General features: G+C 35.7%; 1 protein-coding gene across 5 annotated transcripts in view; it reads left to right on the top strand.

Annotated features, from left to right (window-relative positions):
• Positions 1-18,636, top strand: part of SLC25A13 (solute carrier family 25 member 13) — a 99,470-nt gene that overhangs the window by 57,324 nt on the left and 23,510 nt on the right. For all 5 annotated transcript variants that reach the window (XM_054644545.2, XM_077175128.1, XM_054644554.2 and 2 more), the window contains 7 exons: positions 1,182-1,320; positions 2,150-2,243; positions 2,416-2,500; positions 4,637-4,721; positions 5,177-5,335; positions 12,001-12,053; positions 13,002-13,082. In XM_054644545.2, coding sequence (XP_054500520.1) covers positions 1,182-1,320; positions 2,150-2,243; positions 2,416-2,500; positions 4,637-4,721; positions 5,177-5,335; positions 12,001-12,053; positions 13,002-13,082 — 696 coding nt within the window. The remainder of the gene's footprint in view (positions 1-1,181; positions 1,321-2,149; positions 2,244-2,415; positions 2,501-4,636; positions 4,722-5,176; positions 5,336-12,000; positions 12,054-13,001; positions 13,083-18,636) is intronic.

Raw genomic sequence — 18,636 nt, 5'->3', positions numbered from 1 at the left:
TCTAAGCTCCTGAGTGTAATTTCCAAGTACCTGAGACAATGTATGAATTGGAACATCAGCCAAGGACATTCACTGTATCTTGACCCATAGCTGTTACACTTGACTGTATATTTTGTCTCAGTTTGGAGTGCATAAAGAAAAGGGGTACTTTTGGCTTTGACCACAGTTTATAATTTTGGGAGTTTGTAGCAGCACATTCCAAGTAATCCAAAGCTTGGCCATATTCAGGTTTGAAGATCTGCTTAAAGGTCTGTTCTGCTTTGACTTGCAAGGAAGAGATTTCATCACTTCACTTGCAATTGTGATGAGTAGTGCAAACTCTGACCAGAATATTAGAAGATGCATGCAGCAAAAAGCATAGCCAGAAAACTTAGAAACTGACAGTGAGACTTGGTACTTTCTTCCATGGCTCCCTCACAATCTTGTTACCAGCTTTCCTGTGTCATATGCTCTGTCATAAAACATCAGGTATGATTTTTGATTATTCCTCAAGGTCAGTTAAAATTTGGTAAGCTTATACATATTTTTTTCAGGAATTTGCTTGATCATTGATCTTATAATTTAAATAGTGAATTGATCCAATTTTTTTTTCTGTGTGCAGACCCATCACCACTTAAAGACAAAGGTTTAGTCTCAGTTCTCATTTGAAAATGAGTAACTGTTCAAACCTTATTGTTCCCATTATGTTTGACTGCCTGATATAAGCCTGAGAGCTTACTGCTGGTTTTCCATGACTTGAAATGCCTGTGAATTTAAAGGTTTCAATTGACCTTTTTCAGAATATGTTTTGGTTTTGTTGAAATTTTCTATATAGTAATATGCTTTACATGTAGAAGTAGATTTCCTCATTACTAGAAATAAGCCAACTTATGAAACATTTCCAACTGAAGCAGGACTGAAACTTGAACTTTGTAAATTACTACTGGTTATGTTGTTATAATCCTGCATATGTATTTGTTTAGGTTTGTAGGGTGGGGAGAGTTTTATATTCTGGTCATGATTAGTTTCAGTAACATAAGAATCTTTCATAGTTTAAAGTTCTTTATTTTGAAGATTTTTTGAAAAAGCTAGCCTGTGCTGCTGTCACTCTTGTAAAAGAACATTGTTTGAAAACTTTTATTTCAAGGTTTTTTTAGTCTTGTAACATTCTCTGTTCTCTTTTCCTCTTTTACTGTCTCTAGGCTGCTGGAGGTACCACTTCCCATCAGGTCAGCTTTTCCTATTTTAATGGATTTAATTCTCTCCTTAACAACATGGAGCTCATTAGAAAGATCTACAGTACTCTGGCTGGAAATAGAAAAGATGTGGAAGTCACTAAAGGTTGGTAGAAATATTTGCAGTCTGGAAGTTTCCTTGGGTATTTGAATGGAGGGAAAGACCTCATCTGTATGCTTTTAAATCAGTGGGGGCAGGGGGGGAAGCCTGCCTTGTTACCATTCCTTGGTTTGCCCCTCAGTTTTGTACAGTCCTGTCAGAGTGCACCCTCCAGCTTTTTCATTTTGTTTCAATCAGAAAAAGGTCCTAGTAAACTGGTGGTGGGGGCAGGGTGAGGAAAGTATGTAAAGATATTTAAAAGTTTAAAAAACTTCCTAGGACTCCTGCCAAATTGGCAGCCTATTAAAGTGACCTTCAAGGGTAGTTGAAGAATTCCATAAACTTGTATTGGCGGCACAGTAAGCTGATCTACAAGCTTGGAACAAGATGTTATCTGCTATATCTAACCACTTTTATAGAGAATTCCCTGTGCAACACCAGAGTTTCATTAATGTGGCCTCCTGGGACTATGCATGAAAAGTTCCACATCTCTTGACTCCTGTTTTGGGGGTTTTTCTTTGTTTGCTTTTTATTTTATATTTTTCCCTCTGACCTGAAGCTGATTGATACCGTATGTCAAATATCCTAAATCCTGCTGGTAGTACTAAGCTTTAAGACCAGAGAGTTGTACTTACTTGCATGAAGGACAGACCATTTGAAGCACACATTTATGTAGTGACAGGAGCACTTCTATATTGGGTAACTTACTCCCCTTTCACCCTCCCCAACCAGCGTCTTCTACTTTATACTAAAATATAGTGCAACTTTGGGGTGCTCTGGACTATTTCTTCTGGTTTGATTTCATTTAATTTTCTCTATTTTTATTCTGTTGCAGAGGAGTTTGTTCTGGCAGCCCAGAAATTTGGTCAGGTTACACCCATGGAAGTTGATATCTTGTTTCAGTTAGCAGATCTTTATGAGCCGCGGGGGTAAGTGGAGAATTATCTATCCTCCTCTCTTTCCTCTTCTCTTCTTCTTGGAAGGAGTGGGAGGTGATGTTGGGGAACAGGAGAGTGTAGTGTAGTGGCCCACATGCCAGTAACTTTTAGTGATCTGAAAAGCAACCTCTAAGTAAACACTAATGTGAATTAATTTCCGCAGGCGCATGACGTTAGCTGACATTGAGAGAATTGCTCCTCTGGAGGAAGGGACATTGCCCTACAACCTGGCTGAGGCTCAGAGGCAGGTAAGAACAGAAGCCAGCAGGATGCTGTCATTTGTTTCCAGTGCTAGGTAAATAGACAGCCAACCTCTTCCTGTTGTTGTCACCTAAGTTGCTTTTCTCTTGTGTTCTGTAATGACTGTGAGGTTCTAACATCTTGTTAGAATTTATTTTTTAACTGGTGTTGTGTTCTCTCCATCTCTTCTTTGTGCCCCTTCCTCTTGGGCTCCATTTTAACAGGTCAAATGTAATTTACTTTGGAAAGATAATATGTATAGCAGTGTCATCTAGCCAGTCAGTAAATATTAGATGCATGCTTCATTAAGGTGTTTATGTTTTGTGATTCTGTTACTCTGTGTTCTTTTTAATGAGGAAAAGAGAAAAAAATTAAAATTCAGCATCTAGCCTATGAAATGGCAGCCCTTATTCTGAACATATATGCATGTTCCTGGCTTCACAGTGTTCTCTGCTTTGCTTTATGCTCTGCTGAATATCAAAATAGGAGAGCTTATGTATAGACTAATATCACAGTTTCAGTAAAAGTATGTCCAAAACCTAAAGGATATTTACTTTCAGTGGTATAACCACAAATGGACTTTTTTTTTGATTTTGAGGCAAAAGGAAATAGGAGTTTTTTTAAATGTCAAACCACTTATGTTTTAGTTTTCGTATTATCATATTTTGTATTTTCATTGATACAAGTTTCTATACAGATAGATTTTAAACTAACCCTCCTGTTTGTCTCTATTTTAAGGCAGTCTTAACTTTGTGTCTTGTGAGACTAAGGGTTTTTTGTTGGTTTTCTTTTTTCCTGCTCTGAGTCTGTGCGGAGACGCCAGTTTGACCACAATGAGTTGATCCAGGCTACATTTTTAGGACTACCAGGCCATAAGCCAGGCCTCTGTGTGTGTGTGTGTACACATGAGTCTCTTTTTCTTCTCATTTTTCTTCTCCTGCCTCCCCTACGTGTGAACACCCCCACCACCTCTCCAAGACAGTATCTGGGGTGGTGGTTTTCTGTTTATTCAAGCACTGACTAAATGGTGATGATGCTGGGCTGAATTCAAGTGAGTTGGCTCCCAAAAGCTCACCATCTATTCCTAAGAAGACTCCTAAAGGAGTTAAAAGCATTTTTATTGGGCTGAATATCAAGTAACATAAGTTACAATAGGTGGCAGTAAAAGGTAGAGAAAAATGTGTCATGAAAGTAGCAGCTTCTTCACTTTTCCTTTGGGGCCACTGTCTCTGGTACCATGATTTATGTTGTTCTAAGAGGCAAGGACAATGAACAATGATCCTTAAATCCTTCCATTTCTTCTGTGTATGCATCCCACCTTTTCATTTTTTTCCACCCAATTCCTTTTTAATGAGAGCTGCCTGATGCTGAGACGGAAAAGATTTTCAGCTACACTGATATCTTTAATTTATGTCTGGTCATCTCCACCTATATTGGAATTAACTAAAATGTAAACACAGGAAAATGTGTCCATATTTTTATCTTGTTGCTTTACTTATAGTATCCTAAAAAGAACATATTGCAAAAAGTGCTAGTAAGTATGAAAGATTTAATGCCCCTGCAGAACTTTTGTTTTCTTTATTATTGTCTTTCATTAGATAGCGATTTTAAATCTGGAACACTTCTGAAATTTATTTTTCATTGAGTTGAATCTAACACTCAGACTGTGAGCAAAATGAAATCGTGGGGATGCTTTATGGCACCTTATTTTCCTTCAGCTAATCTGTGTGAATGCCTGCATACTTGTTTTGGTAGCTGGGAAGTAATAGATGTACCTGGTTTTGGCGACAGTAGAAAGAAATTCCAAGCTGGAGTTGCTTTTAGCTGTAGAAGATTAATGACTGAAGAGGCAATATGTAAGCCCTCATTTAGACCACATTTAGACCATTTATTTTAGAGTTGTATGATTTTGTTGTAGTATCTATTTTCTTTCCTATTCCAGTCTGAAGAGGCTGCCTTATATGACACTTAGAAATCAGTGGAAAAGAAATAATAATTGAGAACAAAATCTCTAGTGTATTGTGGAATTTTTTCCAGGTATCCATATACTTATATCTGTCTGATCATGAAATGTTCTCTTGGGAAATGAGATGTTTTGATTATTTTTCTTGTCTTTCTTTGTGTTTTAAATCCTGCCTTGACAGAAAGCTTCAGGCGATGTGTCTCGACCTGTTCTCATCCAGATTGCAGAATCAGCGTACAGGTTTGCCCTTGGTTCAGTTGCTGGAGGTTAGTCATGGCTGAGCAAAAGAATATTCATCTTCACTGTTTGGGTTTTTTCTTCTTTTCTTTTGCCCTTCTTCTCCTTCTGCCTCTCATTTAAGTGTTAAAGGCTTCTCAGACTTTCCCTTGCAGCTGTGTCTAAGGGGTGGGATGACTCTAAGATTGAAGGGGAAAGGATCATGTCTACAAGAATTTTGGAATTTATGAGCTGTTGGAGTTTCCAGGTGGTGTTGCTATCTGATTTGTCTCCAGACAAATTTCAGGAAAATGAAATTAATAATGAGGTAGGACTGGAAAGTGTATTTGGTTAAAACTGTGTGAGGTAGTTTAATGTATCTAGAATATATCATGAAAAAAAAAACCAACCTGATATGTTAGATGTAAATGTGAAAGATGACAGTTGCAGTCAAACAGTGCAAATGCAAAGTCATGTTTTCTTATATCTTGAATTTTATTTGCAGCTGTTGGAGCCACTGCAGTCTACCCAATTGATTTAGTGAAAACTCGCATGCAAAACCAGCGTTCTACAGGCTCTTTTGTGGGAGAACTCATGTATAAAAACAGCTTTGATTGCTTCAAGAAAGTGCTGCGTTATGAAGGCTTCTTTGGGCTTTATCGAGGTAAGTTTAAAAGGTGTTATATACTAATGATAAGATAGTTTTAAGAGTTTTGTGTGACTGGATTTTTAAGTCTTTTTAAGACTTCAGTTTTGCTTCTTTGTTACAGGGGAAGGATTTGCAAACTTCTCGGTAATTAAAACTTCACTGTAATGAGAACGTTGCTGTAGGACCTATCTCTCCTTTCTCTCCTCATCTGCCATAGGGGAACATTAGCAATTTCCTACAGCAAAAATATATTGTTAGTAAAGTTCTAATTTCCTTAGCAGTGCTTAGTGCCTAGAGTGTTTTGTCCTGTTTGGTAAGAAATTAGATCATCTGTGGGTTTTTGTTCTTTGCAGTACTTTTTGTTGTGTTTCTTTTGAGACAAAAAGGTCTCTGCAAACCAGTTGCATTTGCTTCAGTAATGTTTGGAAATAGTAATCTTTATCAAGTTTTATGTATACCTTTTCTTGGGTTGTCACTGTGGAGTCAGCCAGAGTGATTCATTGGGTTTCAGCCCACCAATCTTTATATATGTAACCAATACACTTAAGTTACAAAGTTATCCATTCCAACGTGCCTTTATAGCCAGTGGAGAAAGCTCCAAAATCCATTGACCCTGTTCAGGATGAAAATCATACTCACTTTGGATATCTTAGATAAGTGCCTGACATTAAATGGTGGCTTTTTTTTTTGTTCTGTCCTTGTCCCACTTGTGGCATCAGTGGTATCAGTTCAAGTAATTCAGGAGGAGTCATAAAGAATCAGGAACCTCAGCATGAGATTCCAGTTCTTCTCTGTCACAGAGTTAAAGTAAATTATATTTCTGATGTCACAATTATTGAAATCTTTTATGCCCCTCTGCCATATTCATAGGGGAGAATTTGAAACTTGCATTACTGACTTCATTTTTAGCTAGCTTGCTTAGAAACTTCTTTTCACTTGTGAAATAAGAATATTGTAATGAAAGAAATTATTTGTTAAAGACAGCTGAGTAAGGAATGAAGAACAGAGGATTTTAGTAACATATTGTTATGAACTGGCAAAGCTGTGTGCACCTTAAAAAAAGTAACAATTCATAAAACAATGTGGGAAACAACATTAAAACTAGGTGGTGTGATAGATGTGCACACTATAACATATGACCTGAGTGGCTAAGTAGCTCCTCTGCAAAATACAGACTCTATAATTATTTCAGCACAATTGGAGATGGGAAGGCTCTCTTATTACTGACTGAGTTTGAGGCCATTTTTGGAGTAGACATAATAATTTAATAAAGAGTACTGACATGGTCTCTATTTTGTAAGGATTTATAATAACCAGAATCTTTCAAAAGTCACAGTTAATACCTAAAGAACCACATGTATTCTTTGCAAATTTTTGTCTGCTTCTTCCAGCATCCTGAAAGAATAAATATGCAGAATTCTACTATTGCTTTCTTCTGTCTTATTGAAATTCTAAGGACAGTGATTTTTTTCACCAGGGAAAAAAAATAGATAAAAACTCAGAAATGTCATAAATGCATGTTCTTAACTCCATTTGCTTGTCCTGAGTTTGAAATGATTTTTTTCATTGCCAGGTTTAGGGAACCTTAGGAAACTTCATCAGTATTGGTTGTTCATCCATTCCCCATCATCTTTACTACTTTCCAGTTTTCCAAGGAGTACTGAATAGTGAAATCTCAGTTTGGTGGAGCTGAACTTCTAAGTCCAGGCCAATAATCTAATTTCTGGCTTATATAGTCAAATACCATCATTTTAGAGGCAAATTGAGACCTGCTGTTCTACAAATTCTCTCCTTAAAGAGCACCCTGACTTAGCTCTTTTTAAAGAGGCAAATAGAGAAAACTGCTTAAAAATCTGGATCTCCTTCTGTGCAGCTCTGTAAATTCAGACTGTTGCTCACTCTCTCAGGAGATGTTGAAGGAAGTTAAGGAGCTGAGTGCAGAAGTAAGTTTCCAGTTAAGCTTGAGAGGAAGGAAGATTTGAAAGGAGCATTTTATAGATTAGTGTAATTACCCAATGTAATACAATAAACATTTAGCAAGAGTCATCTTATTCTAGTCTTGAATTTTACCCTAGGTAGGACACACTACAGAGTACATTACTTTTTGCTACTCATCCATCACTGCAATTCTTTTTTCACCTGATTTCTTCAGGGTTAAGTCAATGTGGGTGGTTTTATCGCCCCTGAAGAAGGGAATAATCACTGGGGGACTTCTCCTTGGCTGAATAGATGCAAAAGCTTTTTAAAAATTGTACTAGAAACATTTAGAGCAGTGGTTTCTTTGTCATGATGCACTTCAAGAAGGCAAGCAGAAATTATAAGCCCCACTGTAAACTCATTTAGAGTTTAGATTTTCATATTTTCTTAATAAAAGGCTCATATTTCCATCCAACAAAGTGAACTGATTTTTCTTTTTTGTACCACTGTTTTTTTCCAAACTTGGTTTTAAACCACCATCTCAGATAAGGATAAATTACACCATCTTGTGGATATATAGAGAGCTCTAAATTTGGTTTGATGTCTGTTTGGTTCTAAGTGTAATCAATGTTTCCACTGAGAAGACACTTGGGTTAAAAAAAAAAACATCAACTAACCAACAAAAACAAGCATGATATAAACCTCTGTAGAGTCTTTATAATATGCACTATATGAATGCTGTGTAGTTAGCATTTTTTAAAGACTTTATATCTGAGATAAATTTTTCATCTGTCTCTCAGCATGGCTGAAAAGAATGCTCATCTCATATACCTGTAATTTACTGTTGTGTCTACGTTTATACCTGAAATGCATATTTAGGAACTCACAGCTATTTTCATACATGCAAATTTAAGAAAATTTTGAAAGCTGTGATTTGTCAAGGTCTCTTCCAACTGATGAGATCACCTACATGTCATAATAGAATTTTAATCAGAAGTCCACCTGATGAGTCACAGAATGCTTCACAGACTTAAACAGAGCATCCTATAGAGATTATTTCACACATACTTGATCACAGTTTCATGGGAAATTTAAGTACCAGAGATAAAATGTAGTTTAGGTAAATGTTTGGTAGCCATGCTGTTAATTCCACTTTGCCTGGAGGATGGAAAAGAGAGGGAATGCTATTGAAGACACTGTCATCAGTGGTCATTAGCTGTTCAGGAGCTTGTTTGCTAGTTTTATTTCTATTGATGGTGCTTCTAGCCCTGCAGTGACTCCAAATGCCATCTAATTTAGATTTTAATGATTTGTTCATCATCCAGCTTCATCATTAATGATGGACTCCCATGCTAACAATGCAAAAAGACTGTGGCAGAAGCTTTCTTTCCAAATTATACAATGGAATACCATACATATAGATGGGAACTACAAGCCTACTTGTACCCCAGTTTCTGTCAAAGTACAAAATTTTCAGGAAATACCCCATTTCCAGTTTGAGGGAGCTATATTTGAATGGCAACTGGTGATTAATTGTCTAGTTTATTGTGTGAATCCTGTAAGGGAAAAATGTGGCAGTATTCCATTACTACCTTCCTATGAGATGCCCTAATGGTTTCAAATATTTTATCTAGACCGAGCAATAAAACCTTCAGTCACTGTTTTTTCTTAATATGAAGGGAAAATCACATCTGTTACATGGTGTGAAACTGAAACTTCCCTGTTAGACATCTAAAAAAATACTTTGGCCCAGTAAGATTTTTGTTTCTCAGTGCTGTCAGTACAGCTGGGCTGGACGAGCTGTTGGGGGTGTATTCACAATGTATTTAGACTGCTTTCAGAAAATAATTTGTAGGGTGTCACAAAATAAATGCAACTTTTGGTGCTCTGTCTTGCACACACCTTCCCTTTCCCTGAGAGTCCCACTAGACAGTGTGTCAAATGCAAAGTGGTACATTGTAATTGCTGCTAAAAAGCCTTGGATATAAAAAGGCCCTGAGTAATGTGTTTACTATGTACTGTACTAGCAAGCTGCCTATGTGCAAGATATTCTGCTCTGATGTTATAAAAGGCATGCATTTTTAAGGCACTCTCAGACATTTCTAAGCCTGTTCCCCATCTGTGTATATGTCATATTGCTGATCTGCTAATGCACAGTAACACTAAGAAATTCCCACCATGTCAAGATAACCCCAACAGAAATATGACATTTTCATATGGGGCCTTTGATGTGCTTTCTTTCTTTCAAAACTTAGCATGTTTATCATGTTTAGAAATTTTTCGACAGTGTTTCAGGGCTCTCATCAAAACAATAAAGAAAAGAAAATTTAATTTTAATGGTCATGGCATATAGAATGCACAGGTACTACTTTGAGATATGTATGAGATCAAATGAAGGGTCCCTCTGCCTTCCTAAGATGCTGGAGACAGTAGGCCTAGCTGTACCTGGTATGGCTATAAAACCTGGTCTTAAAATTCATGCTACCTTTCATAGAACACTGTCTGCTATAGTGCAGTAGATATATGTAGCATTATCTGTAATTAAACTTACAAAGCACTTTTATACTATAAAATCATGTGTGAAGTAGAGGCAGGAAAAGAGAAAAATGTTCTAGGTTTTGGTTGTTCAGCTGGGTTTTTCTGGTGTTGGGTTTTTTTTAAGCTGCTGCCTATTCTGTTTAATCTTCCTCTTATCTACCTCTAAGTTTTATGGAAAGCTTTGAGTTGTAACAGTCCCATTCAAATTTGAGTACAAAAGGAATAAACCAGATGGAAAAAAAATAACTGGTGCCAAGATAAACATCTTTTTCTTATGACTTTCAAATGCAAAATTTTGGGAGCTGAAAAATGGTTAAAAGGCCATCTTCAGATCAGTTCAGGGAAAATGGATTTGATCTGTCCTGCTAATGTTGGTTCTAAGATTGGAGGTTTATGCAGATCATCAACTGGACTACTTTTATACTATTCCTATCTTGACATTTTAGAATGTCTTTTTCTGTGATCTATTTCATAAAATATGACTTGAAAGTCATGGTATATATAGCTTGGGTGTAATAATGTATATGTGATTTTAAAATTAATGACCTTTGTATTTGGAATTGTATCTGCTATATCAGACCTGCTTAATTTTTCTGGATTAGGCTTAAAATGTGCATTTTAAGTATATGGAACATTTTTTTAATCTCTGAAGCTACAATGTTTATATAAAAGCCATAATGTTTATATAAAGCCATACATGTCCTGTAGCAAGTTGTAAATATTATAGCAATTACAAAGATAATTTTGTAATGAAAAAATCCTGTTCATTTTATATTATTGTGTTTCCCTCATAGTGCTGCAGATAATGTAATATTTAATTACGTAATTCAGAATGGCTTAATGGTTTTTCATTGAGGTCTGGTTTCACATCAGCTATACAAGTAACACTTTTTAAGAAACTCAGATTCTAAAATTTGACTTACTCTGTAGAATCTCTTTTGGTTTTGAGCAACTGTATATGAACTTAGTGCTACTGTATTTTTAAATTTGAATATTCAGTCATGATCATAATGCAGCATAGTTATCTTGGGTAAATGTTACATGTATATGTACATCAGTATAAAGACATCAGTGTATGAATATGGTTGGGTCTCCTGCTACCACAAACCAAATTATGCTTTTCTTCAATGCCAATTTCTTATTAAGAGAATCAGTAGGAACGAGTAAAGCTGATGGATGGTAGCAGGATTGAAGAATATACTGGATCAGACCATGTGCATTTTTCTCTGTGTTATTCTGACTTTTAGTTCTTTAAGAAAATGCATTTTAGCAGGTTAACTTTTAGAGGTGGAAACTTAATTGTTTTTGGGGTTTCTTTTCAACAAAATAAAACCATGGAGGGGTGAAAATGTCAGGCTTTGTAGAAAGCACCCAAATATGCTGCCTGAGCTGCTAAAACAAAGAGTTCTGCACCAGGAGCTCTAGCTGGGGTGATTTTCTCACATTTTTGAATGGTGTCCTAATTTCATTATGCTGATGAATGCTTGCAACACCATTCTAGCTTCAGGCTTTGTTGGTAAGCTTTGCCTATTTTTAGGCTGTGTCATTCAAATGTTTACAAAATATCGACCATTCACTTCAAACAAGTGAAGCTGACAGTCAGAAATTCACACTTCCAGTTCTGTAACACATCATTTCTAACAAAATAAAATAGAAAATTCTATACCTGGGTAGAAAGCAACATAACTTCCTTTGTTTTAAGAGCTGATGATTTAGCTGGGCAAAGAGCTCAAGAATGCAGTCATACATGTTTGAATATTTTGCATTATTTTGATTCCTATCCCCTTCAGTCCTGCCATCTAATGCCATTGTTTTTGCTAGGAAAAGGTACTGAGGTTTTGACTTTTGAAGTGGATTCATTGTGTCTCTCACAAAATTAATTAGAAGGTCTTGATTTTTGTGTGAAGATGCAGAAAATAAAAGTCAGCTTAGGACATTACTGAAACATATTTGGCAAATCTATAGTAATGTTTAGACATAAAATGAGCTAGCATGAATTAAAAAGAAAAAGAAACAAATACATATAGACAGTGGTAGCACTTGAAGTGGTAGCACAAAGTTTGTTCTCAAAATTGAATGTTTTAAGTACTCTCATTATATATAATAACACAAAATTGCTGTAAAAATCTCCTGTTTCTAGGTGCTGGTCTCTACATACATTTGTTGATTTGTTTATTTAATACCAAGTTACTCAATGCCTTGAATTCTCTGTTTCTATGTTACAGGTCTCTTACCACAGCTATTAGGAGTAGCACCAGAGAAGGCCATAAAACTTACTGTAAGTTTGTAAATGGATTTTTTTCACATTTTTCCACATTGTAAAATGCAGCAAATTAAAATTAGCAACTGTTAATATCTGACTTGTGAACAGTACAGGTGGTATACAAGTCTCATCCAGAGGTGTACATGTAAATTTTAAGAATCTTACTGAAAACTTACTTTTGGACTCACTCCAAAATAGAACAAGCTCATTCAACTTGTTCAGCTCACCTGCTTGTTTGCAAGTAGCATAGGCCTTTGGTATCACTTCTTAGCATATCAGAGTAGTTACCTTTTGGAGGGCTTTTGTTTTTGTATCTCCACGTGGTTCCTGTATATATGATTCCAGTGCAATAGGAGATAGATAATATGAGCATGTTGGTAAGACAGGAACTTGTTTGTGTGATGGTTTTTTCTAAATGTTTTACTTCTGTAATTTTGTTATTTCTTAAGTGTTTGTAAGGCACTTAAGGATTTCTTATTATAATCCAATCATAATATATTGTTTATTCACTGATAAGACAGTATTCATCAAAGCGAGTAGTATGCATTTTAAAAAAAAGGCATGTAATGCTTTTTGCCATTGTGTTAAAGCTTAGTAGCTTAGTATTGAACATTCTGATATTAATTTGACATTTTAACTTGTTAATTTTAATTTTTTATTAATTTGACACCTCTAGAATATTAATGTATTTTATCATTTTCTGATATTAAAAATTACATTATTAGCAATTATCTTTATCTTTTGAATAATAAGTATTTGAATTATACTGCAAATTCTTGTTAGAAGGAAGAACATAGCTTTAGAATATTTAATATAAAATCTAAGACTTTGATTTCTTTGGTATCTTGTAGTTTGGTAGCTTAGTAGATATATTTACATTTTCATTTGCACAGAATTTGCAGCTGATGAGTGTTTTCTCTGACCTTTTAATTTATCAGCTTTCATAAATGTTTGTCTTTTAAGGTTAATGATTTTGTGAGAGATAAGTTCAGGGCTAAAGATGGATCTGTCCCACTGGCTGCAGAAATTCTTGCTGGTGGCTGTGTAAGTATCTTTAATTTCCTTCATATGACATTCATGAAAGTGCAGTTCATAAGATTAATTGTGTGGACTAAGGCTTCTGTTTAACCACAGATCCGGTTCAAGAGCAGACTCTGCTAGAGCATCTCAGTTCTTTCCTAGATAGGCCAGCTGTTCTTGATGAAAGGGTAAATGTTCCTGTGCATCGTGCCTTTTAACTGTGCTCTCTAATTCTCACAGCTTAGAGTTTGTTTCCTTAATCAAGAATGTGTCTTTATTCATGTTGGCTGTAGCTTATGGCCTAAAGAGGATTCATGCTAACCTTTCCAGAAGTTAATAATTAGTTACTACTTTGTGGCACCCACTCTACCACGTCACTTCTTTCCTGATGTGTTATTGCACCCACTAATTTTCACTTTTTGCAGTGGTACTGGCTTTTTGAAATGGCAAAGACTGCTCATGCTTCTTTGAGTTCGTAGCAGACGTAGGCTGTGTAATGTTAACTCAGAGCATAATGCATTCCTGAATGTAGGCTGTATTTAAAACCCACTAAGATTTTAAGAGTGTTTTCCGTGCACAAAGTAGTATCTTAATGAACAACTGGCGCATTACCGCGTAAATGATAATACTTCACTACTTGGTCTAGTTCTGTCTGTTCATATTACAGCTTACTGTATCTGGTGTATTGATTTGTTCAAGCAAATGTAAATACTTTAGGTAAAAGGAATAGTTGTTCAAAGACCAGTGCATTTTGCAGATAAAGAGCGCTGTTTATTTAAAACAGCTTTGATCACTGGGGCAGAGCAATGTTGGTGTATTTTTAATCTATCTTTGTTTCTGCTGTCATAAGACAGATGAGGTCACATTTTCAAGCAGCTTCTACCTGTGTCAAAAACTACAGTGAGCAGCAACTTAAATAAAAATGCTTGCATCTTAACCTCAGTAGGTGCAGAGATTTGTGCTGTGTGTGCTTGCAGAAAGTGAACTACGATTATCTGAGCCTCAGGGTGCAGTGCCTCGCTTGCATTGCAGGCTGAGAAGCCCTGGCTTTCTGTAATTCTCAGGAGATGGGGCAGGATTTGGCTGCTGTCTCACTGCTCCTTCTGTTTGATCACTGACCTGTTGTAGACTGCCAGGTAGGATCCCCTTGTTCTGTAACTTAAGGAGCATTCAGGGAAGAAAAAAAGAAGGGGAGGGAGAGAAGAATGTGGGTCTCTAAAGCCCTAAATAAAAAGCATGCTGTAAATGAAGGGAAAATGCAATAAAGCGCTTGCAGAGTAAAAAGTATTTGCCCCTTACACTAATAAAAAGTCTCATGAACATAGCAGCCATAGAGAATTCTGCAAAATTTTCATTTAAAATGTCATTTGATCTAGAGTTTTTATTTTACAGACTACTGTGAATTTTTTAATGCAGTACAAAAAGCACTCTTTACAGAGACCTGTCATTCATGAGAATGCTGCAGCAAGCTTTTTGCCAGCAGTTCATTGTAAACTAAGGATCTGCTTTAAGAGATAGGTGGTTTGAGATGTATTTTAAATGTACTGTAAATGTTGGCTTGTCCTAAATTTTTATTAACAGTGAGATGCTGCATGAAGCTGTAGCAGTAGACGTGCAGTGGCAGAATGCCCTGAGTTTTCTTTTAACTGCAGTGCTCCTTAAGGGCATAGTTTGGTGCCAGGTAGATAGGTTGCAACTTGTCTCTTCTGCAGGTGGTCTTTGGGTTCTTTTGTAATTTTAAACCCAATTCAGACTAGTAACAGAGCCTCTCATTATCAGTGGTTCCTAGGGTTTTTGGGGTGAATTTTTCTGTCATGGTGTAAATATATGTGTTAAATATGAGATGCCAAAAACATGCTTTTTCCTCTGGTTTTCAACATTGTATTGGTCCAGCTTTTAGTCCCCGTTTAAGCCATCGTGAAACCTGTGATTTCATTGTGGAAGCAGCATGGACAGTGCTGAATGCTCGAAAATTGTCACTCTTGGATTTTTACCTCATTTCACAATGTAGTAATTGCTTATGTGGGAGGCAAGAAGACAGGAGGGCATGATGTGTTAAAGTCTAAAAAGGGGAAGAAAACTAAGATTAATTTTCTAAGACTTCTGCCCTATCACCTTTCCATGTTCTACGTCTAATTCTCAGCTGGGATTGTGTTACAAACACAGATTTAAATTTTTCTTCTTCAGTGCTTCTGTTTTCTTGGAGTGTATTCATTGCTTATGCAAGAGCTGAGTGCTGGGATGCATGCTAGTTTGTAATGTTTTAAATAGCAGCCCTGTGAATATGGTATAGTAATAATACCTAGGAAAGGGAGGACAAGCAGATATTTGGATAGGTTGGGCTGTTCAGTTACACAAAGGGCTTTGAAGGGGTCAGTATCACCTGAGTAGCTCCACTCTGCTGTTTGCCCAACCATTGCCAGGCATTGACTTTTAAGTCTCCAAGGAGTTCACTTTGCATCATAATTACTGTGAATTAGTACACATGGCTGACTTTTGCACTTGTAACTAAAGCTGATTGTTTCATTGAACAAGTCTTTTTCTGTTTTGTAAACTGTTTTCTCTCCTAAAAAAAAAGAAAGAAGAAAAGAAGAAAATAGATCTTTTATTTCATGACCTTGTGACACTTAATTCAGTTAACAGCCTATTTCATAGCTTTTTATTACGTGAAGATGAAAGCGATAGGTTGGTTGAGATTTTTTTTTTGAGACCCCCAAGAATACAATTAAAAGTACAACCTTTATACTTAAGGAAGGCTGTTATGTAAATTACTAACACAAGATTTCCATCTCCTTCGTTTGTAAGAAATTTTCCTAATGACTATAGTATTTGTTACCTATAAAAATGCATGTAGCTTTCAGATTTGCACAATGCCTGACACCCACCATGATCTCTGATCTCTGCTGTGCATTTTGGACTCTCATCACTCATGCAAATCCTACATAACCCTTATCATTATGAGTCTAGTGAAAATCTTCAGTTTCAAGGCATGGTGTAATGATGCTGTAGAGCTAAGATCTGCTGAGCATCTAAACCACAAAGCTGACTTAACCTTATTGAATTAAAATGGACACATATATGCTGGGTTTGATTTCTGCTAATGCTATAACTTACCTTCGGAATTTCTTAATAAAAGGATGTGTAAGCTGTAAGTATTATACTATACATTTTTTTTTATAGTGGCAATAATATTGAAATTTCTGGAAGTTTTATTTCATGGCCTTTTACTTGATTTTATATTTCAAATAAAAAATAATTTTATAATTTTATCTTTTAAATAAAAAATAATTTTAAGTCATATCAAGTTTAGCTGCTTGCTTTTTTTAATCTTAATTCACTTACAAGCATCTGTTGAAAGTAACCTGATTTTTTTAATATAACAGTATATATTCTTACTTTTTTGAGTTATATTAACACATGGAAAACTCTCTTTGTAAAGGTGTCATAAATACTATATTTGAGCTTTTGAAACATTACCTTTAATTGTAACTTTTTAGGTGAGACAGTCGTTTTGCTTAGTACCTTAAATAAAGCAGTTCAACATTTAATGAAAAATTTACGTTTGTGTAACTGGGAAGGAGATGCAAATATGCAAAATAAAGAGGGATATAAAACATAAAAGAATACAAAGAAAAACAGATGAAGGATTATAGCATGACTAAAGGAATCGCTATATAATGTACCTTGCCTTGTCTGCATATATTAACACAATGATGTCGGTAAATAGGGGCATAATTTTCAGCAAGAAAAGAAAACTACATTTTGCTTTATTAACCTTTCCTTCTGCTCTCCCCTCTCCTTCTGAGCACAGTCTTTTCCTTCCCAGCTGCTCAGTATGTGCTCACTATTAGCCAGCTTAAATCATGTAGCACAGTACAACTACAGATCCCATACAGATCTGATTTTGTTTAAATTGTCAAGGCAATTTTGGGCATATTTCGAGAGACTTTATAGGAATCAAAATAAAGTTAAAATGCATCGGACCTGCTTGGGCAGCCTCAGCTCTGCTATGGAACATAAAAATTAGATATGGTTAACAATGAGTGCAAAATCCTGCCCAGAATTAATTTTTATACAGGAATGTGATGTGAAATTCCATGTGAATTGTGCCAAATAGCAGATCCAGTGCAAATAGTTTTATTAAGCTACTTAAAACATTTATTTTATGTTTCAGAGAGTAATAAAGATAAGTCCGTGTCTGAGCTACATTTTCTTCGTGGCGTTGCAGTGGAGACAGAGGGTGTATAAACTGCAATTCCCACATTTAGATCTCTTACTTTGAAAAATTCAGACATTTGGAAGTTGTGGACTAAAGGAGACTGAAGGTGCCGTTCTTGGTTTCATTATTATGAAACCTAAATATGTTTACATTCAACTATATTTGGCAAGGAAAGCTGAGCTATAGGTAAAGTTAAACTGTACAGTATATATGCCCGGGAAAAAAATACCTGCATGTATATCTGGGGAAAAAAAAAAAAAGAAGCAAACAATTGCTGTCACACAGAAAAGTTTTGGTCTAGTTTATTGAGATAGATAAATGAAGATGGTCATCTTGATGACTGCTCTTATGACCTTTGACAGCAAAAGGCTTATGTCTCTTGAATGCTTAGCAGATTTCTTCTCAGAGGTCTGTTCTCCCTGTGGCTGGACATCCGTTACTTTCAAGGAGAGTTCTACCTGCTTGTGTATATCCAACTTTCACATCTGCTTTAAGGAAAACTTCAGAATCTCCTAATACATGCTTTTTTCCCTTGATTAAATTTAAAGCTGTTTTTCATGCATAAAATTGATGTTGTTCAATAAATTATTTAGATTTAAATTCTGTTTAACATAATTAATATAATGTAACGGAATATACTATAATTAATTAGGTATTTTTAAAGTGTAGTACTGTTCTCTGAACCACTGTAATTGTAGTTATTTTCAGCATGCTGAAAATCATTTGAACTAATCATAAATTTTTGGTTAAAAAAACCCAGCTAGATCTGGACTTAAATTTTATTTCACATTTGCAAACTCACTCTTTTCAGCACTGCTCTGTTTTAATTGAGAGTAGAGTCTTTAATTGACTCTACTCTTTAAAAATTGATAAATTTTCATCTAATTTTAGACTTAAGCCTTATGATGAGGTTTGGGAAGGCAACACATAGTAACATGATAGCCTTTTCCAAGAAGTTGTACCAAAGGCTGGGAAAGTTGCTGATGTAAAGTTCCTGCTTCTCTTTGGCCTCACCCCATATTTCCTTGCAGGTTTGGATGTTTTTAAAACAACAGTTTGCTGAAATTTTCATCCAATCGTACCTACTTAAACTGGTCTTTCCCTAAATCAGTAATGAATTTTGCAGAACTTGATTTCATTTAGTTTTGAATTTTCCTTTTGTATTAGTTAATCTACTTTAAACCTTTTTTCACAAAACGTATTTTTCCATAACAAATAAGAGATACTTTCCCATTTTGCTTTCCCTCTCTTCTTTCTTTTCATTTCCTTTCTGCCTGAAAAAGAGAGAGACAGAAAATTTTTCAAACTTTTTTCAAACTGTAAAACAAGGAGGGATGCCTAGGTGTAGGTTGACAGTTT

This window comes from Agelaius phoeniceus, chromosome 1 (genome assembly GCF_051311805.1).
Source record: "Agelaius phoeniceus isolate bAgePho1 chromosome 1, bAgePho1.hap1, whole genome shotgun sequence".
Classification (NCBI taxonomy): domain Eukaryota; kingdom Metazoa; phylum Chordata; class Aves; order Passeriformes; family Icteridae; genus Agelaius; species Agelaius phoeniceus.
The sequence above is the reverse complement of the archived record's forward strand: the minus strand, read 5'-3'. Positions and strand labels throughout refer to the sequence as shown.